Consider the following 15,607-nt stretch of genomic DNA (forward strand, 5'->3'; position numbering starts at 1 on the left):
GGCCTAACAGTGGGTTGTGAGCATTTTCTCAGGTCCTTAGAAATTGGGTCTTTTCTTTTCTTTTCTTTTTTTCTGAGATAGAGTCTAGCTCTGTCGCCCAGGCTGGAGAGCAGTGGCGTGATCTCAGCTCACTACAACTTCCGCCTCCCGGATTCAAGTGATTCTCCTGTCCCAGCCTCTTGAGTAGTTGGGATTACAGGCACCCATACCCGCCACCATACCCGGTTAATTGTTGTATTTTTAGTAGAAACAGGGTTTCACCATATTGGCCGGGTTGGTCTCGAACTCCTGACCTCAAGCGATCCTCCCACCTCAGCCTCACAAAATGTTGGGATTATGGGTGTGAACCACCACTCCTGGTTAAAACTAGGTCCTTTCTGATGGGACCCCATCACCTGTGGCATGGGCACCCTGGGAACGCAGACTCAGGCTGGCCCCCGGCCTGTCCCTGCCCCAGGAGGCAGCACCTGTTCATGCTGGGCCGTGGGAGGCATTCCGTGGGCTTCTCGGGGCCCAGCACAACCCAGCCGCACGGTCCCAGCGGTGCGCAGAGCCCCTCTCCTTGACTCCCTCTGTCTCTGTCTCCCTGGCCGTAGACCCTCTTCCCCTCCAAATCCTGGTCTCAGGGCTGCTTTAGGGGTCTGAGGGGAGACAGTGGGTGCCCGTCAGTTTCTCCTGTTCCCCGCCTGCATTTTCCTACCATGAAGAACGAAGTCATATGCACAGGTGGTATCTTGGATTATTTCTTTTCAGTCAAATTCTAAAATTGCATGATGGGGTCAAAGACCAGGAACAGTGTAAAGCTCTGGGCGCAGGTTAGCTCGCCACCTTCTGGGAGGACCCAACGCACTGCGGTTTGCCTGGACACTCACTCCCAGCCCCACACGAAGCTGGCTTTCATGATTGAAAACAAAATAAAACAAGAAGGCTTGTAAACAAGCCGGGCTCAAGAACATCTCCTTGCTCTGACTTCTTTTTCATTGGTGGCGAGGCTGGGCATTCTGATGTGTACAGGTCGCTTTTATCTCTTTGTTTATGAATCAAAAGTCCCCACTTCCAGCCTGGCGTGGTGGCTCACATCTGTAATCCCAGCACTTTGGGAGGCTGAGGCGAGTGGATCGCTTGAGGTCAGGAGTTTGAGTCCAGCCTGGACAACATGGTGAAATCCCATCTCTACTGAAAGTACAAAATTAGCCGGGCGTGGTGGCACGTGCCTGTATTCCCAGCTACTTGGGAGGCTGAGGCAGAAGAATCGTTGAATCCAGGGGGCGGAGGTTGCAGGGAGCCGAGATTGCACCACTACACTCTAGCCTGGGCAACAAGAATGAAACTATGTCTAAAAAAAACCCCAAAAAACAAAAGCCCCCACTTCCTATTATTTTTTACACATGACAATTTTGACAATCATTTCTTGTTCATTTTTTTCTTTGTTCTTTCCTCAGTTTATCTTTTTTGTATTTTTCCAATTTGTTTTCTCCTTTTTTTAATTTTAAAAATTGCCCTTGAGAAAATGAACAATTACTTCTGTATTAAATGTGATAAGCCCTTGTCACATATTTTTCAGTTTTTAATATATTTTTAAATTCACTTATGCAGAAGGTTGACATTTTTATCATCAATCTGTCAAGCCTTTCTTTTCATGCTTAGAACATCCTTGCCCAAAATAGAAGCAAATTCGCATGAAGCTGAGTAATTTTCCACTGAACACTTTGATCCCTCTGGGTCTTGATAACATTTAGTGTCCACAGGCTTCGGGGGAGGTGGGGGAAGCCTGGCTGGGGGGTTCTGGCCTCTGCCTCACGCTTCCTCCCCTCAATCCCAGCCTGTCACGTCCACAAGGTCCAGCAAGGACCAAGCCTGGACAGGGCGCCGGGATGTGCGTCTCTCTCCGGGACAGCGCTGCCCGACTGTGCCTGTCCAGGGCCTATACTTGCTCCTCCATGGGCCGGATGGTGGGATGTGGGGTGGAGGAGCACACGAGTCCTGTTTCCTCAACTGCGCTCACAGCCTCCTGCGTGAGCTCACCGTCCAGCCAAAGGTGTTTGCGTGAAATGAAGGTGGAAGGATGTGCCCGTGGGGTGAAAGGCCTCAGAAGCATCCAGGGTGGGCAAAGGGAAACGCTGAAAGCCACGTGTGCTCAGGATAGGCCTCACCTGCCTGGGGGCTGTCACTGCGGCAAACTGGGTGCTTCTGGTGACCCATCCTTGTTTTCCTGAATGGAACTTGACTGCCAGCCCCACCCGTGGGGGCAAGGACAGCACCGTCTCTGGGAAGCAGAGCTCAACAGCCCTCGGGCGCCTCCTGGCCTGCCCCGACTGCAGACCCCGCCACCTGCTCCTCTGGAGCCCATGCCCTTGCTGACCTCCTGGGAGGCCAGGCGCTGGGGACACCCTTGCGGGGAGCTGGCAGGAAGAGTCCGGGGACTTGCCATGTCCCGCCTCAGCCCCCAGGCAAAGCATCTTCGCCTCCCTCTCCAGACTGTGTGACTCTCCCCTCAGTCACTGTGGCTGACCCGGAGCACACAGCAGGTGCTGGGACCCAGGGGTCTAGGAGCCGCCGTGCTGAGAAGTGATTGGTGGAGAGGACACTGGGCGCCCCTGACCCCGGGGCCTTCTGGGAGAACACGCACCTGCCCCGCGGTCTCAGGGGCACCCCACAGGCCCCCAGGAACTGCTGTCCACCTTTGTGTCACGCGTCCCGCACCCAAATCCACGCTGGACCACAGACTCCTGCAGCCGCGATGCAGTCCCGGGCGGCCTCCCAGAAGAGGCGGGGCCTGGTCAGGAGGGAACCGCATCCCGGTGCTCTCTCCCAGGGCAGCTGGTGATGTTAGCAGGCGCTTCGTCTTCCTTCCAGAGAGAATTAGGATTCTTTATATCTTTATTAATTTTTTTCGAGGTAGGGTCTCTCCGTCTGTGGCCCAGGCTGGAGTGCAGTGGCACAATCGCAGCTACTGCGGCCACCACCTCCTGGCTCAAGTGATTTTCCTGCCTCGGCCTCCCAAGTAGCTGGGACCACAGGGGTTTGCCACCACTAACTTTTTCTTTCTTTCTTTTCTAATTTTAGAACTTTTTCTAATTTTTGTAGAGATGAGGGTCTCACTATGTTGCCCAGGCCGGTCTCAAACTCGTGGCTTCAAGAAATCCTCTTGTGTCTGCCTCCCAAAGTGCTGGGAGTACAGGCGTGAGTCACAATGCCTGGTCCGTGTTAACTATTTTAACTGGAGTTCCTAGAGCCTTGATTTTAAACATTAACGTGTCTTGTAGATATATTGTTGTTAGGACCTACAGATGCATCTAATTCTTTTTTAAATAACAGTTGCCCAGTATAACAGAGCCGCGGCTTAGATAGTACCCCTTGCATGGAGACTTCAGTGGCCTCCAGCTTTTTGTTATTACAGATTTGCACACCTTTTACACATGTCTTCGTGCCCAAATCAGAGTATTTCTGTCAAAAAGATTCCTAAAAGTGAAATTTCTGAAAACAGAGGAATGCCCACATATTTAACATTTTGGTTACCCCTGCCAACTGGCCCTCCTAAAAGATGGCACCGGTTTATACAGGATATAAGCGTATTCATTTCCCTACACCCTTGAAAACACTGACTTTTATCAGGCGTTTACATTTTTGCACCCTGATCTGGGCGGGGCCGGGTGGCATCTCATCACCGCGTTGAATTGCTTCCCTGGATGTTCCCGTGGGGGGTCCTGTCACTTCCTCATCTGTGAACCGCCTGCTCAGGGCCTCTGCTCTTTTACACTGGGTCTTTACGTGCTTGAGATGTTACTTTTTGCTTGTTACACCTACTGCAAATAATTTGTCCTGCTCGTCATTCACTGTTTTTTAAAAATCTTCAGTTAATGGCTGTTATGTAAATATTTTCACTTTTGAATAATTTAAGTGTATAATTCTCCAATATTTCTGCACTCTAAGACTGTAAACAAAATTACTGACGGTTTTCACTGAGGTGTTTTTCGGGTTTTCTGTCTCTCTTCCTCTCATTCCAAATGGGTAAGACATTGTTCCAATGCTGCTGACTCCAAGCACTGGTTGGAACCACCGTGCTGATGCCTGTGTTAAATTCACACACGTAGACACACACACACAGAGACACACACACAGACACACAGACACACACACACACACAGACACACACAGAGACACACACAGACACACAGACATACACACAGACACACACACACACAGACACAGACACACAGACACAGACACACACACATAGACACACACACACACAGACACACACAGACACAGACACACACACACACAGACATACACAGACACACACACATAGACACATACACACACATGCATGCAGACACACACGGACACAGACACAGGCACACACAGGCACAAACACATGCACACATTCAGACACACACACAGACACACACACATGCATGTACACATGCTTGCACGTACACATGCACACAGACACATGCACACAGACACATGCACACACACAGACACACACACTCAGACACACACACATACACATATGCACCCACAGACACACACACACGCACCCCCACACATACACACATGCACACACACATACACATGCATGCAGACATGCAGACACACATGCACACACACAGACACGCACACAGACACACCCACCCACACACAGACACACGTGCACACACCCTCCCACATACACATGCACACATGCACTCACAGACACATGTGCACAAACACACAGACACACACGCACACACACAGACACACACACACACAGACACACACACAGACACACGTGCACACACCCCCCCACATACACATGCACACATGCACTCACAGACACATGTGCACACACACACACACACACATACACACACACACATACACAGACACACACACACACACCTTTGCATTCTGATCCTCTGATGTGTTTGTTCGTCTCCTTGCCAGTACTGTAATGTGTGCATCTCCAGCTGTATGAAAGGTCTGAGATCTGCTGGCGTAAGCTCTTGGTTTTTCTTGTACTTTCATACTTCTGCCTTTGCTGCACATTTAATCTTCCAGATTCATGTTACACACATAACTCTTGTTGGGAGGATATTTGGAGTTTTCTTATGTTTATTGATTTGGCCAGCTGTGGTGGCTCATGGCTGTAATCCTAGCACTCTGGGAGGCTGAGGTGGGAGGATCACTTGAACCCAGGAGTTTGGGACCAGCCTGGGCAACACAGGGAGACCCCGGTCTCAAAAAAAAACAAAAAACAAAAAACAAACAAACAAAAAAAACGGAAGAAAGAAATTAGCTGGTCATGGTGGCCCACATCTGTGGTCCCAGCCAGTCAGAAGGCTGAGGTGGGAGGATCACTTGAGCCCAAGAGTTCGAAGCTGCAGTGAGCTGTGTTCATGCCACTGCACTCCAGCCTGGGTGACTGAGCGAGACCCTGTCTCAAAAAAATAAAAAAACTTTACTGGGAGAATCGACACCTCTACCACAGTGGTCCTCTCATGTGGAAGCATGGTCTGTCTATTTCCGTTCAGGTTTTAAGCGCTCTTCAGTAAAGTGTAACTTTTTTAGCAGGGAGTGCACACTGAGTTACCCTGGATGGTTTATCATTGTTCGCCCTGTGAAGGAGAGCTTACAGTTATTCTAAGGGGTTATTGGTGGTATTCACATAGGAAAGTTCGTGATTTTTGCTTGTTCTTACTCACATGAAGTATGTATGTATAAACTTATGTACGCATGCATGCACATGTGTGTGTACAGGCATATATGCACAAAACACACGCACACATGTGGGTCCACACAGGGCATATGTGTAGGCAGGTATCCGTGTGCTTTCATGTATATATGCGTGTATGTGTATGAATATGTCCATGTGTATGCATGCATGTCTATATGTATGCTTTATTTTTTGAGACAAAGTCTTGCTCTGTTGCCCTGGCTGGAGTGCAGTGGCGCTATCTTGGCTTACTGCAACCTCCACCTTCCAGGTTCGAGCCATTCTCCTGCCTCAGCCTCCCAAGTGGCTGGGATTACAGGCATGTGCCGCCACGCCTGGCTAATTTTTGTATTTTTAGTAGAGATAGGGTTTCACCATTTTGTCCAAGCTGGCCTGGAATTCTTGATCTCAAGTGGTCCACCCTCCTCAGCCTCCCAAAGTGCTGGGATTACAGGCATGAGCCACCACACCCGCCAATATGCACTTTTACATAGGAGAGGTATACAGCCGGTGGAAATGCTCCAGTTGAGAGGATGTGGTGGAACACGGGAATGGGAAGAGCGCTTGCTGCTGTGGGGCACAGAGGGGCCGGGAAGGGTGGGCTCCATGGCTCAGTGGGGGAGGGTGCTGTGCATGGGATGGAGCTGGTGTGGGTTCCGCTCCTCAGGCTGGGATGGGGGTAGGGTTGAACTATTAGGAATTTGTAGGATCCAGTACCTACCTCCTGCCTACAGAGCTTAATTTCTTTCAGTTGTTTATTTTTCAGATTTCACTGTGAAGACTGTCACTGCAGTGGTGTTTGGTAGGTAATTAGTTTATGCCTCTTTGATGGCAGGGTCCTGTGGCAGTGAGGTATGGTGTGAGACTGAGGACAACGGTGGGGCCAGGGTTTTGAAATGGGAATGGCAGTTCTCAGGTTTCATTACATCGACTTTCATTTATTCATTGCACACTGTGTGATAGGGCAGGTGTGGCTCTCACGGTCGGTGCAGCTGTGGCATTTTAAGGCTCAGGCTGGGGATGGCGTGGGCACAGACAGAAGGCAGGTGGTCACTGGGTGATGCAGGAGCCCCAGGGCTGCCCCAGCCTGCCCCTGCCTGACCTGATGGGGAGGACCCCTGCGTCTCACCTCACCTCGGCCCTGTGGTGAAGCCGGCAGAGTAAGGCCTTCGTCTTGTGATTAGCAAGAAAGTGGAAAAGCTGCGGGAACCCCAAACACTTTCAACTTTGAGAAAGCTGTGGCTGTGATGTGAGTGACAGATGGTATAACTTCTGTTTTCAGATTTTGATTAACTCGTTTTCTTATTTTTCTTGTCCCTCACAACCCTCCTTCCCCAAAATGAGACTTAGAAAACTGCACTTCCCAGGCTCCCCTGCTGCTAAGGGCAGTCATGTGATGGGGCTCTGCCAATCAGAAGCTCAGGGTGAGACTTGCAGGGAGACCGAGTCCAGGACTCTCCAGCTGGTTTGGGGTATGGCAGGTTCCAGGTGGTTCTGGGGCTGTGGGCCAGTCCTTCATAGGGTATAGCTAACTGGAAGTCTCTAAGGGGCACCTATGGGTGTTATCAAATTCTTTTAGCTTAATAAGAACGCTGGCTGGGCACAGTGGCTCATGCCTATAATCCCAGCACTTTGGGAGGCCGAGGTGGGCAGATCACCTGAGGTCAGGAGTTCGACACCAGCCTGGCCAACATGGTGAAACCTTGTGTCTACTAAAAATACAACATTAGCCAGGCATGGTGGCACATGCCTGTAATCCCAGCTACTTGGGAGGCTGAGGCAGGATAATTGCTTGAACCCGGGAGACAGAGGTTGCAATGAGCCGAGATCACGCCATTGTACTCTAGCCTGGGCGACAGAGTGAGACTCTGTCTCAAAAATAAATAAATAAATAAATAAATAAACAAACAAACAAATATACATAAATAAAAGTCAGAATGTATATTTGATGATCATAGTTATGTATATGTGAAATGAAGGACAGCAATGATACAAGGGATGGGTGAGTAGAATTAAAAATATCTTATTATTTATTTATTTTGAGATGGAGTCTTGCTTTGCTGCCCAGGCTAGAGTGCAGTGGGATGATCTTGGCTCACTGCAACCTCTGCCTCCCTGATTCAAGCATTCATCTTGCCTCGCTTGCCAAGTAGCTGAGATTACAGGCATGCGCCACCACACCTGGCTAATTTTGTATTTTTAGTAGAGACAGGGTTTTGTCATGTTGGCCAGGATGGTCTCCAGCTCCTGACCTCAGGTGATCCACCTGTATCAGCCTCCCAAAGTGCTGGGATGACAGACATGAGCAACTATGCCCTGCTTAAGAATATCTGATGATTGTAAAGTGCTTGCGTTACCTCTGAAGCTGTATAGTGTTATATGAAAGTGGACTTGGAGGATGAATTTTAAGTGTATATTGCAAACTCTAAGGCAACCACTAAAGAAGTGAGACCCAGCCTCTAGGAAAAAAAAAAAAAAAAAGGAAATGAGCTATTAAGCCATGAAAAGAAATGGAGGAACCTGAAATGCATATCACTAACTGAGATAAGTCACTTTGAAAAGGCTACAAACTGTGTCATTCCAACTATACAACATTTTGGAAAAGGCAAAAGCATGGTGATGATGAAAAGATCGGAGATGCCAGAGGCTGGGGCAGGATGGGTGAGCAGCCAGAGCATGGGTTTTCCTTCCCTCTTTTTAAGGCAGTGAAAACACTCGTAGAATCCTGCAAGGAGGGATACAAATCACAAACCATTTGTCAAAACCCACAGAATGTTCACCACCAGGAGGAGACCCCATGTCAATCCAGGACCCTGGTTGATAACAGCGTATCCAGATTCCTCACATGGAACCAGCGTGCTCCTGTGGTGCAGGATGTGCCTGTGTCAGGGCAGGGGCTACATGGAAATTTTCTGCAGTTTTGGATCAAGTTTGCAATGAACTAAATCTGTGGTATAAAAATAAAGTCTATTAAAAGAATCCAAGGCCCCCTCTCATCTCATGATAAGATAAAGTCCCCATCCATTTTGCTCCTTTCAGTCCTGGAGAAAGGAGAGGCCATGTCCCACCACCTGCCACCAGCATAGACCCCTGTCCAGACCCCACGCATCTTCTCAGCATCCTCAGACCAGCAGGACTTGCAGCAATAGTGGATTAGGCACCTGACTTCTCCTTCATCTACCTTTGGCTGGGGGCCTCCAGCCTTGACCTTCGCTCTGAGAGTTTCAGGCAGGTCCAGAGCCAGTTCTCCCATGACGTGATCTGTTTCCAGGGCAGGTTCCCGGGTGAGATAAAAGGATTTGGGCTGAACAGGGTGGAGGGAGCATTGGAATGGCACTCAGAGCAAAGGCAGAGGTGTGCATGGCAGCGCCCTGGCTGTCCCTGCAAAGGGCACAGGCACTAAGCACCAGAGCCGCCCGGGCCCCTAGTACGGTGCTGCCCTTTGAAGCCATACCCCAGCGTCCAGGCAACAGGTGGCTGAGGCTGCTGCAGATCTGGAGGGAGCAGGGTTATGAGCACCTGCACCTGGAGGTACATCAGACCTTCCAGGAACTGGGGCCCATTTTCAGGTAAAGCCCTCCCTGGCCCTCGCTGGGAACACCCAGAGCCCTGCCCCTGCTGCCCAGGACCCTGCCGGGCACACAGCACTGCTGTTCCCAGCAGGCCCCGGCACTCTGCATCCTTTGGAGGATGGGGAGGGAGTGCTGCACGTGCTGGTCTGTGGCTCTGCCAGTGCAGGGGATGGTGCAGAGCAAACCCCAGCTCGCTGCAGAGAGGGCAGGACTCAGAGGCACTAAAGTTGAGAGGGTCCGAGGACCCAGCAGGAGGGCTTCAGCTGTGAAGCTGCTAATCCCGGAGCGGGATGGGTGGACAGGAGACACTTTGGATTGGGAATGCAGAGTGCGGACGGGGAGACATGACCCCATCCAGCAGGGCCTTGTGCTTGACCCCATAGATACCACTTGGGAGGACCACGAATGGTGTGTGTGATGCTGCCGGAAGACGTAGAGAAGCTACAGCAGGTGGATAGCCTACATCCCCACAGGATGAGCCTGGAGCCCTGGGTGGCCTACAGACAACATCGTGGGCACAAATGTGGCGTGTTCTTGCTGTGAGGGGCGAGCTGGGATCTGGGAGCAGGGTGGGCAGCCTGGGTGTGGTGGGGAGGTGAAAGGCAGGACCCGAAAGCACATCCACTCTGAGCCTGTGTGGTGGGCTGTGAGGGTGAGCACCCAGCCCGGAGGATGGCCATCCCGTGGGGTCACGTCTGCCCTGCAACTAGGGGAAGCAGGACAGTGGTGGAGAAATGGGCACGGGCACCTTTGCAGAGGAGAGAACGCAGAGCAATGAGCCCTTCTGTGTAGCGAGAACCCGCTCTGCACCGACCTCGGCGGCTTCTTTCTCTTGCGGTCTGGGGACTCTCCTTCCCACAGGTCAGAAAACTGGGGTCCTGAGAAGGGGACTCCCACTGGCCCAGGTCACAGGCTGTGAGCGCTGAGCCTGGTGTTGACCAGGGCCGCAGCCTCCCTCACGGCGCTCATGGTCCCTATAGTCCCGGTAAACCTTCGTGATGGGGACAGTCCTGGGCAGGAGGCAGGTGGGGACGCAGGTGGCTGGTGGCTCCATTGTTCTCAGAAGCAAGGCACGAGGTGGGGCGGTTGATGGCACTGGGGAGGATGTTTCCTGGCCCGTGGAGAGGGTGGCGCCTGGTCAGGTGGACAGGGAGAGGCTGGCGCTTGAAGTCGGTCACCTGCAGGGACGTTGCCATTAGGACAGGGGAAGGACTGGACGAGGATGTCACAGTGGCGACAGCCCCCACTCCATGGCGGGAAAGGAATTCTCTTGGGAATAGCGGGATTTAGGTAAAAGGGCAACTGTGGTTCAGGGCCTTCACTGAGGCTGGCCGACAGACGACATCTGGGTGGGAGTCAGGACCCAGGAAGGCAGGTCCAGGAGGCTGTGTGCGCATAACAGAAGGAAGGAGAGTGCTCCGGTGTGTGTGCGTGTCTCGCATCTGTGCACATGCTGTGTGTTCCTCTGCACCTGCATTTGCACATGTGTGCATGTGCGTGTACAAGTGTCTGTGTGTGCATGTATGATGTGTGGTGTGTGTGCACGGCTGTCTCTGTGTGTGCATGTGCGTGTACACATGTCTGGGTGTGTGCATGTATGAGGTGTGGTGTGTGTGCACGGGTGTCTGTGTGTGCGCATGTGCGTGTACACGTGTCTGGGTGTGTGCATGTATGAGGTGTGGTGTGTGTGCACGGGTGTCTCTGTGTGCGCATGTGCGTGTACACGTGTCTGGGTGTGTGCATGTATGAGGTGTGGTGTGTGTGCATGGGTGTCTGTGTGTGCGCATGTGCGTGTACACATGTCTGGGTGTGTGCATGTATGAGGTGTGGTGTGTGTGCACGGGTGTCTGTGTGTGTGCATGTGCAGGTGCCGGCATGGGTGTAGTGTCTGTGCACACGTGTACATGTGTCTCTTCACACATGTGTGTTGAGGTCTTGCACGGGCACACGTGTACATGTGCATCTTCTGTCTGTCATCACTGTCAACTCGGACAGCAGCCGGCTGGACATAAATAAAGGAGTTTTGCAGGAATGTGGCTGAGAGAGGAAATTCCTCCCCACCATTCCATGGGGGCATCCATGGAGCCCCAACACACTCTGGCTGTGGGTGAGGATGGCATGAGGCACAGAGCTCGGTTCCTGCCCTGCAGAAGATGCAGATGCTTCACAGAGACAGGCAGAGACTGCTGCCCCAGAGGCACTGTGCCCAGGACAGGGAAGGGCAGGGAGGAGAGGGCAGCGAGGGGCTCTCCCCTCGAACACTGTGTGGGCGAGATGGGCAAAGCTTGATACCAGAGATCACCTCCTCCTTAGGAGAAAAGCCCTCCCCCCCACTACAGGGAGGGCCTGCATGGGTGAGGTGGTGCCAGCCTTGGGGTGCCAGGTCCCAGGAATGATCTGTTACCTCCTCAGCACCTGCGGGCAGAAACTACCGTCTCATCCCTGATTGGACCTGAGTGGCCTTTGCCCAGCACCTGGAGGCCGCTCTGAGAAAAGGCTGCAGCTCGAACACAAACAGGCAGCTTCCGCCAGGGCCCCCAGTCAGCTCCCTGCAGGCCGATTCCCCTCAGGGACAAGGAGGATGGGATACGGGTCAGGGCCTGTGTCTTGCTGGGGCGGCCTCACAAGCTCTGCCCTGGCCTCTGTAGGAATGGGCCTGAATGGCGCTTCAATCGATTGCGGCTGAACCCAGATGTGCTGTCGCCCAAGGCTGTGCAGAGGTTCCTCCCGATGGTGGATGCGGTGGCCAGGGACTTCTCCCAGGCCCTGAGGAATAAGGTGCTGCAGAACGCCCGGGACAGCGTGACCCTGGACGTCCAGCCCAGCATCTTCCACTACACCATAGAAGGTGTGGGCCAGGTGGGAAGGTCCAGCCTCAGAGACCCTGGAGTGGCCAGGGACGGGGACGGGGGGCTGGAAGGAGTGGGGGGAGGCAGCCCGGAGGCCCGGGGCTTCCTTGTGCTCAGCAGTTCATCCTCCCCGCAGCCAGCAACTTAGCTCTTTTTGGAGAGCGGCTGGGCCTGGTTGGTCACAGCCCCAGCTCTGCCACCCTGAGCTTCCTCCATGCCCTGGAGGTCATGTTCAAATCCACCGTCCAGCTCATGTTCATGCCCAGGAGCCTGTCTCGCTGGACCAGTCCCAAGGTGTGGAAGGAGCATTTTGAGGCCTGGGACTGCATCTTCCAGTACGGTGAGGCCAGGGACCCAGGCAGTGCTATGGAGAAGGGACACCATGGGGGCCCAATTTGTTCCACTCCACCACCCAGCGGGGAATGGAGGCCACAGGGAGGGGCTGGGGATTCCTCACCTTCCTGCCAGGGAGATTGGGAGTGAGGCTGGGGCTGGGCTGGGCTGGGCTGATCCGGAGAATTTGGGATGAGAGCAGGGAGACTTGGGTATTGGGGCAGCCTGGGCAGGAGGAGGACACTGAAGGACGCTTCCCAGCACCAAGGACTGAGGCCTGTGTCCCGCTCCCCGGACAGGCGACAACTGTATCCAGAAAATCTATCAGGAACTGGCCTTCAGCCGCCCTCAGCACTATACAGGCATCGTGGCGGAGCTCCTGTTGAATGCAGAACTGTCACTAGAAGCCATCAAGGCCAACTCTATGGAACTCACTGCAGGGAGCGTGGACACGGTCAGGCCGGCAACCAGCCCCACCCAGAGAGGGTGATGCCAAGCCTGCCTCCCAGGCAGTGCCTGCCAATGCCACACAGCACCCACATGCCCCATCCCCAGGCTACGGGCCCTACATTTCTGTTGCCCTCAGCCTTTCCCCTCCATTTATTAAGGGATGAGATTTGCAGGGGAGGGGAAATGGGAGCTCCCCCTCACAGGAGACAGAGTTTGCAGTTACCTGTGTGGGGAAATGTGCTCCAGGCTGGAAGACAGCTGGACGAGGCCCTGGACACACAGCAGCTCAGTCCCCATTGGAAAGCTCTGGGTGTACGAGGAGAAGGAGGGATGAGAGGTGGCTGGAGGACTCCACAGGGCACCCTTCCCAGTGTGCCTGGTCACCTGGGGCCAGAAATGGAGATCCATGGGAGGGCAGGGTTGTGAGGAAGACAGCAGCACAGGCTCCAGCCAGTGCAGAGGGGACTGTGGGTGCCCCGTGGGGAGGATCCAATGGAAGCAGAGGGAGCTGGGGCTCCAGGACTCCCTGGATGATGCTGAGGTTTGGCCCCCCTGCCCTAATGGTGGCTGTGAGAACCCACCCTGAAGAGGCTGCAGGGAACCTGGGCGTTGGTGGAGATGGGGGTCACCTTTCCCTGAAGAAGTCAGGGAAACTGGCCCAAGTGGTCATCAAGGTTTCAGATCCAGGGTCCCAGGGCTCTGTCATGCTCAGGGCATGCATGTCTCCACCCCTCACAGGGAGGTTGTCCTGGGAGGGGTGTCCCGGGGGCTGAGTCCTCCTGTGCAAGGTCTGACCCTGCAGCTGTGGCTCCTGCAGACGGCATTTCCCTTGCTGATGACACTCTTTGAGCTGGCTCGGAACCCCGACGTGCAGCAGGCCCTGCGCCAGGAGAGCCTGGCCGCCGCCGCCAGCATCAGTGAACATCCTCAGAAGGCAACCACCGAGCTGCCCTTGCTGCGGGCGGCCCTCAAGGAGACCTTGAGGTGGGTGCTAGCTGAGCCTTCCCTGTGGCCCTGGCCCCTGCTGGAGAGCAGCCCCCACTGGGTGGTGGCAGACAGAAGCTGGGCTGATAAGCAGCGTCACCCAGCAGCCCATTCCCCCTGCACCTGCTCTTCCTCTCCCTCAAGGACAGGGAGCTCTTCTTCCTCTGCAATCTCTCTTCAATGCCCTGGGATTAACGTGGGGCTTGTCCTTCTGGGCTTGGGGCTGCTCAAGTTAGGGGAGGTTTGGCCGGACTCAGCAGGTGCAAGGAAGCACTTCCTCAAGACCTGGGCTTCCCGTGGGCCAGGGACTTCTAGCGGGGTCTTGGGTAGGAAGGCTGCAGAGGGCACGGGAAGCCCCGTCCAGCTGAGGACCCTTTCTGTGGATGCCCCCACCTCCAGGCTCTACCCTGTGGGTCTGTTTTTGGAGCGAGTGGTGAGCTCAGACTTGGTGCTTCAGAACTACCACATCCCAGCCGGGGTGAGTGAGCCCCACACCCCTCCAGCTGAGAACCTTCCTCCCCAATCATTCCCTGATCCCCGCTCTGCACCGTCCGCAGACACTGGTGCAGGTTTTCCTCTACTCGCTGGGTCGCAACCCCGCCTTGTTCCCGAGGCCTGAGCGCTACAATCCCCAGCGCTGGCTAGACATCAGGGGCTCTGGAAAGAACTTCCACAACGTGCCCTTTGGCTTTGGCATGCGCCAGTGCCTGGGGCGGCGCCTGGCAGAAACGGAGATGCTGCTGCTGCTGCACCATGTGAGCAGGCCGGGGGCGGGGGCGGGGGCGGGACCTGGGCAGCAGAGGCGGGGCCTGCACCCTGGGGGCGGGGCTTGCATGGTGTGATTGACATCTGGGAACCGGATGGGGCCTTGGCTGGTTGAGGTCGGCGTGACCAGGGAGGGTCTGTGCTGAGCAAGACAGTGTAGGATCTGGGTGAGGTTACTTCTAAACAGTGAGGTGGGGACTAGGGGAGTGGGGTGGAGCCTGTACAGGATAATGGGGCTTGGGCAAGACCTGGGTAGGATTCAGTCTGGGCCTGGTCTGTAAGGTGGGGCTGGTCAGGAATGGGACAGGTTGGGGCCCAGGCTGCTGCTCCCCCTTCAGCATAATTGCTGCACCTGGGAGGATGGGAGGAAGCTGCCCCAGGTCCATGGGCTGCTGACCAGGCCAGATGGAAACCCAGCCTCTGTCCTAGGTGCTGAAACACTTCCTGGTGGAGACACTAACCAAAGAGGATATAAAGATGGTCTACAGCTTCATACTGAGGCCCAGCACGTTCCCCCTCCTCACTTTCAGAGCGATCAACTAGTCGCGCCTCTGCACCCAGGGTCCCAGCCTGGCCACCAGCCTTCCTCTGCCTGACCCCAGGCCACCCTTCTTCTCTCCCACGTGCACAGCTTCCTGAGTCACCCCTCTGTCCAGCCAGCTCCTGCATAAATGGAACTCCCCAGGGCCTGCAGGACTGGGGCTTTCCAGCTTTACCAAACAGCAAGGCCAGGGCACAGCTGGGGACGATCTTGCTGGCTGGGCCTGGCCTTGTCCCCAGCCCCACCTGGCCCCTTCTCCAGCAAGCAGTGCCCTCTGGACAGCTTGACTCTACCCCTCCCAACGCTGGCTCCAGGCTCCTCGTGCGGCCATGCAAGGGCACCGTGATTCTGTCCCTTGCCCTCCTGCCTACTCTCACATGTCCCTGTTCCTCTCCCCTGGCCACGGCCTCTGTGC

The 15,607-nt window shown here is 54.3% G+C and overlaps 1 protein-coding gene across 2 annotated transcripts; it reads left to right on the plus strand.

Moving 5' to 3' along the window:
• Nucleotides 1-9,028: 9,028 nt before the first annotated feature.
• LOC105488430 (cytochrome P450 family 11 subfamily B member 2) lies at nucleotides 9,029-15,194 on the plus strand. Of its 2 annotated transcripts, XM_071067490.1 has the most exons (9): nucleotides 9,029-9,267; nucleotides 9,654-9,809; nucleotides 11,919-12,118; nucleotides 12,256-12,459; nucleotides 12,752-12,906; nucleotides 13,720-13,886; nucleotides 14,286-14,364; nucleotides 14,444-14,641; nucleotides 15,081-15,194. In XM_071067490.1, the coding sequence occupies exons 1-9, from the start codon at nucleotides 9,029-9,031 to the stop codon at nucleotides 15,192-15,194; spliced, it is 1,512 nt and encodes a 503-aa protein (XP_070923591.1). The 2 variants fall into 2 exon arrangements, with proteins under 2 accessions (XP_070923591.1, XP_070923592.1); XM_071067491.1 differs by lacking the exon at nucleotides 14,444-14,641.
• Nucleotides 15,195-15,607: the final 413 nt, after the last annotated feature.

The sequence above is a fragment of the Macaca nemestrina genome, chromosome 8 (genome assembly GCF_043159975.1).
Source record: "Macaca nemestrina isolate mMacNem1 chromosome 8, mMacNem.hap1, whole genome shotgun sequence".
Classification (NCBI taxonomy): domain Eukaryota; kingdom Metazoa; phylum Chordata; class Mammalia; order Primates; family Cercopithecidae; genus Macaca; species Macaca nemestrina.